Source organism: Danaus plexippus, chromosome 2 (genome assembly GCF_018135715.1).
Source record: "Danaus plexippus chromosome 2, MEX_DaPlex, whole genome shotgun sequence".
NCBI lineage: Eukaryota > Metazoa > Arthropoda > Insecta > Lepidoptera > Nymphalidae > Danaus > Danaus plexippus.
The window spans coordinates 8,904,315-8,918,557 of NC_083537.1; the positions used below are offsets into that span (position 1 = coordinate 8,904,315).

Here is a 14,243-nt window from a genome sequence, read left to right on the forward strand (position 1 = left end):
TATTGGATGAGAATACTTTTTGCTGTCAAAGTTCAAAGAAACATTTGTAGAAAGGTTTCGAGATGTTGTACTGTAGCGGCGTCAGGCGTGGACGCGTGCTAACCTGCTGAGATATTTACGCGAAAGCCTAGCCGGAGATTTGTAGCCGATTTGTTAACTCGTACTGGTTTGCTGGCAGACAAGTTACTTGAGCCGTTTTACGGATCAAGTTTTTGAATTCTATGTTGTGATAAAATTTTTTGAAATAGATTGATTACTTTAATCGATTAATAGATATACAAATTAATGTTCTCTGGTTAAATGTCGTATCGTTAATGATGAATAAATAATAGTATTATATTATTTAATTGTTTTGACAGATTATATAAATAGTTTTATGTTAATATGTCCTATTTATCTCTTTGATACGCCGCTGATAAATGTGTAACATCTCAAACATTTAAATATTGGCGTTGAGACGACTCTACAAATTCATTATTATTCAACATTAACACAACGGAAGTATTTAAAAAAAGTGTTGCTATATCAACAGTAAATATTTAAATAAAATTGCTTATAACAATAATATTTTTTTCTTATATAAAAGCTAAGTAAATTATGCTCCCACGAATCCCTTTGTTTTCAGCAAACAAGCATCCAATTATGTGGCATAGGGCTAAGTTTATCGATAACAAATTACTTGCATCGATGGATTTGAACAAAATTTTCACAATCGGATCGGAACATGCAAGTACACAGAATAACGACAACGGTATACTCATAAACATATAACATCCAATTATGTCGCACATGTTTCGTAAGACGAGTAAAATATTAGTGATTTATATAAAGATAACTTTAACAGCATGATTAAAATCGTTTTCATCTCCCATTATACTATTACAGATTCCAATTTTGATAGCGGATGGTATTTTATCGCTTACGATATGCAAATTATTTTTTTATCGGAGGAATCATCTAAAAATAAACTGTAATGGTTAGTTGTGCGCTAACTAATCGATATAGACGTCATGAAATATAAAACCTTTATTGTTATTCTAAATATAGTAAATTGTTTTTGTAAATTATTATTGTACCTATTGAATCCGATGTCAATAGTTAACGTGGATGACACCGGTTGGTCTACTGCGTTGTATAGTCTGTGTCGTAACACGAGCTAGCTAATGAGACCGTGATCCAAGTACCATTGTTTACAGATGCGATCTCATTATCTCGTATTTTTCCCTTGTTTCACCTTATCTGGACTCATATGGGGCCAATTGTTTCGGTTTTCGTCATGTACCTTGTAGATTATCGATAATGTTACAATTGGTTTTATTGCTTACGAAATTTCTTCCAGGAATTTAGTTGTTTGGAGTGTGGATCTTTAAAAATCTAAACGTATGTCATTCGTTGTCCTAACGAAGGGTATTGTATGCAAACTCACTTGATGTATACGTTTATTATTTATGAACTATTAATGATATTTAGTACACGGCACATTTTTTTGAGCTCAGCTTAATAAATTTAACAAAATTTAAGAAGTTGACAGTTGATTTATATAATAAAAATATGTATACTTATATCATAGCCTGCTTAATTGTAAATGGATATATTTTTCAATATGACTCCTTAATAAATTTGTAACCGAAAATTTGTATAATGTCATAACCGAGTTGCGTACAATTTCTTCATCAAAAATCCACGATCGCCTATTATAAGTTCCATTGTGAGCTCGATGGTCCGCGAGTTTAAGACTGATCCTTCACAAACATCGTGAGCTGCAAAGCGTTTTAAACTTTATCTCAAAGCATATAAAATTCATAACTGGAAACACGAGGAGATCCCTTATGGCGTTCCCTCATAATGTTATATTTCAGTGTTAGGCTGGGAGCGGATTTCTTACAAGCTGAACGACATCCTGAGGCCTGGTGTTAAGGTCGGTTATCGCGTGGAAGTTTCCGTGCGGTTAGATCGATTTAGTAGCGACGGTCCGTGGCGCTATCGGAATCACCTTAATGATGCCTCGATGGCGGATAGTCCATTGTGTTGGATGTAAATTTGTAGTCGTCGGCGCGGGTAATGATGTGAGAACAGGCTGCGATCCCGATAGCTGGCTCAGGATTCAGCTGGACGATTGTTCGTTCAGAGTTCGGCAGGCGGCAGGCTCTCTCTGATCTCGACTTTTTTTGATGTACCAATACATTCATTCTCTTTTCATGTGTCATAAGTTCGCGAGTTCTTTTAAATTTATTTGAATAGCGTTCCGATCTCCTCTGATAACATAGTTTTTATTTGTTTCGATAAAGTGTAGACCGCAAACTCCACATGAAATGGAATGCAATAAAAACGTTCCTATGTTTATATCTTAAATACTTATAGGTATGCGTGTTTAATAGGGCTAGTTGGTTGGTTTAAACAATATTATCTTTCACCAGTCATTAGCTACGGCGCATCCTAATCACTAACACAAAAACTAAACAAATGGCGCATACATTAGCAATGTAACCCCGCCTTTGACGTTACACGTCGCGGACAAAACCTTCCAAAATGGCGACTGATCATTAGCGTTACTATTTTGTCGAATAAACAAAATTGAGTCTTTCATAGCTTAATGAATAAATAAAGGTTATTTGAAGGGAAACTTGATAAATAAGCCACAGAATGAGCTCCGTGAAAAACGATGTATGATGCGGGCTCTCATTTCAGCGGGAAATATAGCAACCGTTTTGTACCATCAACAGCAATGACAGTTTGAAAATGTTTCAAACACTTTAAAATTTATAACGTGATATTTATTATATAAATATGACAGTACATCCAATTAGTTTATTTAATGAAAACGTAAAATGAAATAATTAGATCTAGCGACTAATGTGTTATCATTTTTATGAACAACAATTAAACATTATCGTGGATACATAACAGAGGAATCCACAATGAAGACGGCGGGGACATGACATCATTATCGGCTGGAATCGATTCTTTTTTTGTATCGAGTATAATCGACATCGAGCGTGGCGCCGGTCAATCTGTTTTATCGTTGTATTATCGACGACTAATGCACTCCTACTGATAGCGCATAAGAGCGGGTGCAGATAAACTCAGTGTGGCCCTGGTCGAAATAGTTTACACGCATACTTTATTGTCTGCGTTAGGGCTGGTACTTGGGGTTCGTTACTCTTCCGACACTATTAAACGGGATTATTATGTAATCGATCATTATATATTTTCAACTAAAAACATACTAATGAGAGTTAAATAGATGTTCTGTTAAGACGATATTTATAAAGTTATGTATGAGCAGTAAGCCCTGACGTCTAAACCAAACAGCGCGTATCACTTCTAAGTGCCATTAATATCCAAGTTCAGCTGATATGAAGTCCATTTACTGGATTTATCGCAATGATTAAATACCATTGAGACGTATCTTTATTTGGGTACAGTCTTATCTCGGTGAAGTCTCAATATCGTAAAAATTAAAAATTCGCGAGTTTTTAATTTGTTTTGCATGCCTTATGGGATAATAAAATATATAATGGACGTTCTTATAAGTCGACACTAAACGGATACCATTAAAACGTAACCAAAAAATAACATTACGATCGTTAAAGTTCTATAAATTATAAATGACGGTACAACCCTGAGTATTTTTTTATAAAATTCCACCGAATTCCTGAGTTATCAGCGGAAAGGCATACATCTTTACTTAAATCGTCATTACAAACTCTTTCCTTTATCGTCAGGGCCGGCTTCGGAGAGATGGCAATAATAAAAATTATCTATACAAATGGGCTGGATTACTCGACGACATAAATTCGGCTCTGGCCCAATGAGCTGCCGCTGGAGATAAAGGGTCAACGGTTTTAGAAGCTTTTTTGCTACATTTTGATTGATTTCCAATTTATAGTCAATTAGTTGAAACTTTGTTGTTAAAAAAGTTAACTAGGAAAGTATTTTGCCGTCCACTTTATGGGTTTATACCCATATGTTATTAAGTGGTGATGTCTGGTTAGACAATATGTTAATTAAACCAAGAACAATGGATACCAATGAAGTTAAACGTTCATATTTCTTTTTCCGAACACTAAAAGACTTTGGCAGCGAATAGAGAAATATTTTAAACTCCAATCCGTTTAAAAAACGTTAAAAAAAAACGTCGGCTGGTCGGTATCGGGCGCTTACCGAGACACCGCCAGAGTTATACGACAAAAATGCTAATTTTCAAATCTCCAACTTTACTGTTGCCACAATCGGAACGGGACTTTTTCAACAATCGATACTCGTCCAGCACATCACTATATTATTACATGCTTCCCTAATAATGCAATTTTTTGTAATCAAAACATGATCTTCTTTGATTAAATTATTTTAATCTAACTTAAACTGAATCATCTTGTCTACAATGTCAAATAGTAAGAAAACGATTGTGAGAAGAGAGAGTTGACGTGATTTTAAGAATGTTAAAATAAAACTTTTCAAAGTTACTCCACCGTTGAACGCCCTGTATAAGCTCAAGTCATAATTACAATACTGTCTCCGCTCCGCACCTTATATTATCAACACGGTCGCCTGACGTTCATTCGAACATTTACTATATCGCAAATGATAGCGATCTCTGCGATTTACTTTAATTATACAAATTACGTCCGTTATCAGCGCCATCTCTTATCCAGTTCTGGTACCGATGGCAATTAAAATCGTTTTCATAAAACGTTGACTCGTTAAATGTCAGCTCTGATTTATCAGACGTCTCTTGTTGTAGATATCGGCCGATCGGTAATGTTACTTACGCAACGAAAGACGAGTGTCGACTTATAAATATCAATAAAAATAATATTCTATTGTTTAGCATCGAGCCAAAGTCATATATACAGGATGTATTGAAGTCGGTCCTGTCGTATTTTTATGTACCATACATGAAAAAGATAAATTACTATAGATATAAAAAACACTACGGTGACGTAATATACATAAATTTTAAGTGACACTTATTCATGTCGCACACTATAATATTTCTTTTAACTGTGTTTAAATCTGAAATGACATTAAGCAGTGTAACAAAACACCGGAGTCCGTAATAGATCGTGCAGCGATCCATCAAAGACTTAAACAAGTTTATTTTTTAAAAATAGTGTTGGGCTGTTTTGTATCGATAGTCGGTAGTAATTGGTATGGTAGCGGTTGTCGGACAAGCTGTTAACCGAACCGAGTTAATTATTTCTGTGTCGTAGGCGTGTCGATATCCTTTATCGAGATAGTGATGTAACGATTCGATGTTACTCTTGTTTTGTGTTGTAAGGTTATTGTTATTACATATTGAGTTTGTCTAGTGTTGGTATCTGTATCTGATATCGAACAATACTTATTACGAAGTGAAAATTGTTATTTGTTACATACCTTTAGATCGTATAAATTGATATTTATAGATTAGAAATAAAATATTAATAATTATTTTTCTACTTCTAAATAGTAGTAATTTTTATAATTAACTTCTTCGACCACAAGTAATAAAGTAACAGGCGTAGATTATAAAGCCTTTTGGGTGAATGAAACCTTGAGATATAACTATGTGTCAGACTAATAACACGCCAGCAGTCGGCCGTCATCAGGAATAGCTAATGCGTCGTTTCATTTAAATATCTCCGATCATTTGCGGAACTTTATCTGGAATCATTTTCTCGGAATGTCATATAGAATTACGCATTTAACGCACGCGAATTTCGTACGAACGTATCAAAGCTATCGCCGCGTTCGCAATCGACATATTAATATTCGATACAAAGTCGATGTATCGATTCTTATAATTACAATCAAGATCCGATCCGATTGGGGCTCGGATTCCGTCACGTCGTCGGTCCCAGGGCTCCGCCCTCTTTCGCCGCCTCCAGCGTTGCGTACACGCAACTTTTACCGTACTTATCGCTTTCGATATCTTTAATTTAATGAACTAGTTCTTTTTGGCAGTTTAATAACGTCGACTCGGTTCCTATACCACGTGTAATCATATTGTTACTACATTCCCCCGTACCGTGAAGTGTTCTCGTTGTACGTGTAACACAATCATAACTCCAGTTATTAATCAACCGTATATTGCCTTTTTTTACGCCAAGTCTCGTGAGCCCGAGCTCGTATCGTTTCGTTTTGCATAGATTTAAAAAGTCGATAGTAATGCAAATGACCGACTGCCGTGTTTGCTTGCTTCTGAGTTAGTGCACCTAGATTCAGAATATGGCTAGTAATTGTGCTTTCATGTCAGTCTTTTAATTTATTCATTACGCGTTACTCATTAAACTAAATTATTAACCGGACATTGTTACTTCAGTTATTTTTACTATATTTATCGCGTTAATAGTCAAGAATAAGAAATAAATTATCGTAATTCGAATCCCTCTCGTACAGGTGTATATGACTCGCTATCGATTATCGATATATCAAAAGTGACATGTAATACGTCACTATAACTGCGGTCCGCGGGTGTGTTTAAGTATTAATTAAAAACAATATATATGTTAATGTCAAGTGCGTAGTGTTCGTGTCTGTACGCGAGTCATTACCAGAAAACTCTTTAATTTCCTCGTTATCGTGGATCTTGTGTGTGTCGGGAATTCTTGTTTCTTATTACAATGGAACGGTCATTAAAATAAACAAACATAAAATGTATATGGTAATTAAATAGAATAAATAACGTATTTATAATTAAACGTGTTCCTAAGCTGAAACAAAGCCCTCACGGTCCTGGGAGTTCTGAATTAGTGATCACCTTGTATTAACATATCCGATATTTAGCACGTTAATGTAAAATCGCAACACCTTATGAATATAAAGCTGGTTACATCAATCATTGTTAGAGATCCCGCGCCAGATACGGCCCTCGCTAAAAGGGTTGCTTTGATTCAGCGAGTTAAACTTTTCTTTATATGTAACTCCTGTGACATTAAAAACTTTACTCAGGCGTGTGGCTGTATATTTTAATGAAGAAAAATACCTTTTCTATCAAAGTCGTTTGTTTTTGTGTGGCATTAATTAATCCAGCGAAATATTAAATAGGTAGTAGGTAACTTACTTATTAACTTGTGTAACTGTAGCTGAGTCATATAAATTGTTTCACAAATGTTGGAAAATATATATATTTGTACATATATATTAGAAACAGAAAGAACGATTGTGATACATTAATTGATGTCTTTATCCCACGGTATGTCTAGCTGTAGGTAGGTATTTGTAAATGTTTATCTGAGATTCACCAACTACCCACATGCGAATGTTTTAAAATAATACAGTACTCTGTTCTGCGGCGAGTTATCGCTGACGACATCTGGATATACTGGCTGGAGTCCGTCAAGGAAGCCTTCACTGTTCCCCCCCTCTGGTTTTTGTTCCACGCTTCTTATACACCGATAAGCACAATCTATAGCGCTGTGCACTACGACGGAATATATTACTTCTTGCTACATATAAAAATAGGTACTATTAAAATGAAAGTCGGTAGGCGAGGCGTCGAAGGAACAGCCTGACGTCCATCACAATATATAATATAAGGAATCGACGTGTCTAAAAATAAACAGAATTTGTGGGAGACCATTAAAATATATTTACAAATAGCAGTGCAGGATAGCGGAATCGCTCCCGCGATATGTAAATCCACGTCCGATCGTGACGCACGACGTCCAGCCTTCGCCAGACACTTGCTTGAGATCTCTGATAGACAACTCAACGGTTCCTTTATAATCTGTGCGCTGTGTGACATTCGACTACTGGGCTTAGTGTTACAGATTAAATTAATACTAATGTTGGCTTGTTACTTTAACCTCGTTTATAATATAAGGTTTTATATGTTGAATGACGGATTGCTGTTACATTACAATTTTTTTTTTTATATTATAGTTCTTTGTTCTTTGTCGCTATATATATAAAATTTATAGTTGAATAAGTTCTTGTAACTGACTATATACATTGGTTTTCAATTATAATTTTCATAAGCTAATTCTACGTCAATATTTTACAAATAAAAAGAAAAAAACAAAAGTTTTCTAAACTGTATTATGAACTAAGTATTGTGAACTTTACTTACATTCAATATTAACGCATGGACAATAAAGGAAATTCAAATTAATGAGAAATAAATTAAGTTCTAAGATTTTACGTTAGCATTATAAGATTCGCGCTTATCGTCAACCAATATTGGCTTTTAAATTCTCGACTATCGATTTCCGCCATCAATTTGGTTTCAAGAGATATCAGTTGTTGTTAAGGATTCTGAGGTGCCACATGAATAGTCCTACCTATTATATAAATTTTAATTCCATACATACGATCCGTTTCCCGAAGGCCTCTAAATAAATACTTCTATTTATTCCGCTTAAACAAACATATAAACTATAAAAAGTAAGAAGAATTTATAAAGAAGAAAAAAAAGTGACATTGACATTATAATTTTTTTTTTACCTGATTGAGAAATAGATAACCGTCTAATATTTTTTTAACAATTTGGTTTGACAACGCCTTTTGCTTAAGATGTCTCGCTGTGGCAATTTTTTTATAATTATATTGAGGTGTCTCAATTTTAGATTTAAATAATACTCAATTGCGACATAGCAGTTAAATTTGTTTGAGACAAATGTAAGTAAAAAATTAAATTTAATGAAATCAGATATTCTCTAGGTGATCGGTCACCAGTGTAACAGCATCAGATCTGTATCGCGTCGATTCTGACTGGGCCGATGCACGACTATTTTAATTGGGCTCCGATCTCCGATCAGATAAACATAAGGACAAGATGGCGGCTTTTGTTTTTTTTTATAAACATGTAGGCACGTGTCCGATGTTTGTCCGACTTATACAATTTCTGAATGGTGTGTATTGGTCATATCGGACAATTGAATGACTAGGTGACACTTAAAAATAAAGAGAGAATGTTATTAAGTTTAAAAAAAAAACATATACTTGAATATAATTATGCGTGTATTTGTTTAAATTACTCAGTAGGTAACATAATCAACACAGCTTTAACTCTTTGAGTTTCGCTAAGGCCTTTGCTTTCAAGAACTTCAGTCATTTTGATCGCCGCTACACCAAAGCAATGCGGGCTCCTGACGTTTCAAATATAATACGCCGGCTTCATGCCTTTGCGTCGCCCTCTCACATGAACACCGTTTTAGCAACATTATTTGACATGTTTATAAAGACAAAAGGATACAGATGAATATCATTTAACGAATCGACATTCGGTTTTGCGAAAGTCGTTTAAACGACACCAAGTCACGCCATCTATCTGATGGAACATTCAACCTCTCTCAACAATCACAAGTTATAACTTACTTAAGGAAAAACGGGAGCTCGAACGCAACTAACGAAGCGCGATAAACCGCGTTCGCTATGACGGCGACATTAAGCTGGCTGATACATCGACAGCTAACCGAACCAATCGCACGTCACTGCGGGATCCTAACAGCCAATCGTAATGCGCTGTGACTAGGATAGCGTGACCCGAACGCAATCCGATTCAAATGGCATTCGTTACCGCGAGATGGCAGTCGGCGCGCGCGCCAATCGTCGCGTTCATCTCGTTGTCGTGCCCATATAATGATCTTCACAGGGGCGAAGAGAATGAAGTTGAGCCTCTCATTAATTGGCATTTTGAGTTGAGATCGCTGAGCGAAAGATAGGTTAATTCTTCGCCCGGTCGAGATCGTTGTCGCTCAAAAAGGAAGGTGAGCGAGCATTTTCTGGAAATCAGATCCAATTACAACAAGGGCCGTTAACTTTTTATTCTGTTTGTCCTATGGTCGAAAGCATACTCACGCGCAATGTTGACTGACGAGGGTCTCGCTCATGTGACCGATCCGATCTGAAGGATGGACCGTTTAATTCTCCCACTGCACGGAAACTATTGTAGAACATTGCTTGTAACTCAAATTCACAAACCCCACCCACGCGGAGATATTTGCATACAGCGAGCACGTCTCAATTAGGAGCGCTAATGTATGCCTCGACCGAAGCCCTGATCTGTTTGACGTCGACCGATAGTGGCTGAAACGTGACGGGTGACGACTATCGCGAGAAAACCGCTTCCATCACTCCGCACTAACAACGCTAATAGGAGCCGATATGGTCGATTTCTTTTATTAGCATGAACTACTCTAAAATCCATTTGCATATTATTAATGATAGTGTGCACGTTAAAAGATGTATTTTAATTTTTTCAGGTGAGGACGAGGAATGGGGAAACGAGAGCGAGGCGATGCCTGGAGAACCTCGCACACCAAGCTCGGGCGGTGAGCCACCGGCTTCTAGTGGAGGAGCTTCACCGGCGTCCGAAGGCTCAGCAGCTACCTCACCGCCGCGCCTTCGACTGAACACTCGACTGGCGACCGATCCCGCTCTCGCACCTCAGGCCACAACTCTGAAACACGAACCGCCATCCCCTTCGCCGCCTGCGCCGTCACCAGCACAACAAGCGAGGGATTTCCTTAATCTCACAGCAGCGAATTTCCCAGCTCTTTTTCCCGGAGCCCCAGCTGTAGCGGCACCGCCCGCTTACACATGCATTCCTTGTGGGATACGGTATTCTTCATTAAGTACGTTACAAGCGCATCAAGAGCATTACTGCTCCAAACGGAGATCGAAACCTGATGGAACAGATGTGCCGACAGAAACAGTAGCAGATGACTCGAGTGGTGATTCGAAAACACCACGACCTCCGGGGAAACAATACGCCTGTACTTACTGTTCATACAGCGCAGATAAGAAAGTTAGTTTAAATCGTCATATGCGTATGCATTCTTCTTCACCTATAAGTAGTAGTACTCCAGTACCACCTCCGACATCCAACGGGGAAGCGACTGATGGACAACCAGCCCAGGACCGTTATTGTGTTGATTGTGATATTCATTTTAGCTCCATTAAGACTTACCGTGCTCATAAGGCTCATTACTGTAACACGAGACAGATTGTCAAACAAGTTTTACCCACAGCCCGAGCGGGTTCTACCACATCGGGATCGGCTCCCACTTCCCCCGGTGCAACCCCACCAGCTCAAAATCAATATGCGTTAGCATTACCGACTAATCCAATACTAATTGTCCCATATTCACTTTTGAGAAGCGCTAGCACTCTTCCTGGTGCAACATTGCCAGATCCCGATACGCCATGCTTTTGGTTGCCAAACGGAACGTTTCAACCTATAAGTCGTGCGTTACCAAATGTAAATACGGAGGTAAAGGAACCCGAGGTTTTAAAATCGGCCAATAGACCGCGAGAACCGTCAAGAGATGGTGCTACACCTTTAGATCTGAGTGTTCGTCGTACACCAGAGTCGGTAACTACGGATGAGCACGAAAAAGAGAACAGAATGCGTTCTACGACACCAGAACAAATAGTATGTGCTCCATCCTTACCTGCCTCTCCTGCAACTCCATCACCTTCGAGGCGGTCATCGTCACCTAGTGGAGAGAGTTCACCGAAACGACGGAGAAAGAATTCAAGAGATCCAACTCCAAAGCCGCCCAGCGTACCTTCACCGTCAGAAGATAAAATTTCAGCCGTCATACCTCCCCCAGCATTCCCACCTTCCTTAGCTTTGCGTCTGACTACAGATCCAATAACGACTGTTTCTCCACAAGTTCTAGTAAAGCAAGGAGTTTCAAAGTGCCAGGAGTGCAATATAGTTTTTTGCAAATTCGATAATTACCGTATACACAAACGGCACTACTGTTCCGCTGGCGGCGGAGACGAGCGGGCCAGCCCGGCACCCCCTGAACCAGGCCCTCCGGCTCAGTACCGACAGCTCATCTGTATGGCGTGCGGCATACATTTCAGTTCCTACGACAACTTAACGACTCATCAATCCTACTACTGCACGAAAAGAGAGACGCGTTCTCCGCGAGCTGTTCTAGAAACATCAAGACCTTCTTCGGGGTCAGACGGTGGTTGGAAGTGTCCTTGCTGCGATGTTGTTTCTCCAACAGCCGCCGCTGCTCAGAGACACATGGAGGCGCATGCGGGAGTGAAAGCTTTCCGTTGCACCATTTGCAAATACAGAGGAAACACTCTACGTGGTATGAGGACACACATCCGAGTTCACTTCCGTGAAAAGCCCTCTGATTTGCAGGTAATTCATTACAATTACAATATAAAGTATTATAATAATAGCAAAACTTCCATTTGAATTTAATTTTAAAGTTAAACTATTACTAACAGTCTCATTGCTCAATTCCAGGAAGAGAGCTACATATCCTGCGTGCTTGAAGAGGAAAGTCGCGAGAGTACCTCGCCGGCCCCCGCTGCGGGCGAGCGCGTCCATCGCTGCAGCTCGTGCGCGTACACATCGACTTACCGCGGGAATGTTGTCCGACACGCACGACTCGTGCACGCCGACGAACCAGAACCCGACAGAACATCGCCGCCGCCCGACATCAAAAAAGAACCTGACGTAGACGAAGACACGCCCAACTTCTGCAAATCCTGCAACATATCCTTTAAATACGTTAATACTTACAAAGCACACAAACAGTTCTATTGCACCGCGGCCAATCAGGACGCAGCGGCCAACAACAACGTCCCCGCTCGTGTGCACGATGTGTCCGTTGTTAAATCACAATAACGACATTGATGAAATCGCGTTTCTTTTTACGCTTCCAAATCTATAAAATACCTTAAATATATCTTAATTCTTAGCTTTATTTGCTTCGAAGCCTAACTTATAAAGTGTATATCTACATTTTCGGAATTATTAAATTACGTGCAATAATTAAAATTAAAAATATATATATATATTGTATAATATTACACTCGTACTGCATATAAGAAACCAAAACGTCGATGGAAGAAAATGTGCGTGAACGGTGACGAGTGACAAATGTCGGCTGACGTTCATATGGCCTGTTTTGTTAAACCTTGTTATGTAAATTGTTTGATAGTTAAAGTTAACCTTTTCGTAATTGTATTAGTATACGTTAAAATACCAAATTGTAAATATTTGTAAAGATATTATCGCTATATAACTAAATTTTATTACCATTCGTTTTAAGTGATTGTTCTTTCTTTGTTGTTAATTTTGTTTACTATTAGAATAACTTTTAGATGAACTTTGCAATTCTAGATAATCAATTGAATGCTCATTCCATTTTACTGACCAGTTGTCTCTATATTGTAAACTGCTGCTAAAGTGGACATTGTAACTTGAGAGGGATTGTATCTTTATATTTGTGAATCTTCCGTAACACGATACGATTCGATGTTGTACGTACACGATAACTTGAATTGTGTTTCGTATACAGTCGGTGTCGTCTAGTACTATCTTAAAAGGAGTAAACGCTAAGGTAATGTTATTGCATATTTAAACACTACAGAATCCTTATACATATTGTAATAACCCCTCGGGTCAATAAATTATAATGGAAGTCTGCTTGAGGCGAGGCTTTTTGTAAGCTAGAAGCTGTATAATTAATAAAAATATTACCCAAATATTTTTGGATTAACAATAAGTAAGATTCGATGTAACAGATTGACATATAAAATACTTTATGTAATATAATAAACATGAACTGAAAGATACAAGAGTTCACGTTAACACAAAATACCATGTTTTGTCAATGCCAAAGCATCGCTAGATTATTGTAATTTGCATTTATAGGTATCTCACTAATTATAATCCTAGCTGTAAGTGAATACAAGACTTATTCCCTAGATATACATATGCATGTGTATTTATTGTGTTTGTCTATAAACTTTGGAATAAGTCTCGAATTGTTTAAATTTTCGGGTAAACGGCCGCATTGATCTTTTAACTGTGACCTAATGTAACGTCGTTAAGTCATTGGCAGACTGTATAAAACCAACCTCTCTGTTGCTCCGTTTGAAACTTCAGTTTTGATATAATCAAATACTCTTAAAGTATTAAAAAATTATAATTTCACATCTCATGTTGTAAAAATATAATTCTAATATGCAATTTGTCAACGACTTACAATAAACAATCATGACATTGTAAAATCTTCACTAAAATAGCATCTGACGTGACGTGCCATATTCGGTGTTAAAAATAGTTTAAGGTTATATTCTCGAATAAAAATTTATGGCTATAGCAAAAAAGATAATTGGCCGTTGGGAGTATTTCTTGCGAAACATCTTGGCCAAAAAATTAGTATCAATAATTCTCGACGTGTAATCGGGTAGGTGTTGAGGCGTGATAACCCAAGTACATTGATATTGTAAAATACGCCAGACAATAAATTATTATTTATCACATATTAATACTGACT

The 14,243-nt window shown here is 37.7% G+C and overlaps 1 protein-coding gene across 3 annotated transcripts in view; it reads left to right on the top strand.

Moving 5' to 3' along the window:
- Positions 1-14,235, top strand: part of LOC116779540 (zinc finger protein ush) — a 99,521-nt gene extending 85,286 nt beyond the window's left edge. For all 3 annotated transcript variants that reach the window (XM_032673890.2, XM_032673889.2, XM_061523181.1), the window contains exons 2-3: positions 10,188-12,091; positions 12,200-14,235. In XM_032673890.2, the coding sequence (XP_032529781.2) occupies positions 10,188-12,091; positions 12,200-12,583 (2,288 nt within the window). In that variant the 3' untranslated portion in view covers positions 12,584-14,235. The remainder of the gene's footprint in view (positions 1-10,187; positions 12,092-12,199) is intronic.
- The last annotated feature ends 8 nt before the right edge of the window (positions 14,236-14,243 follow it).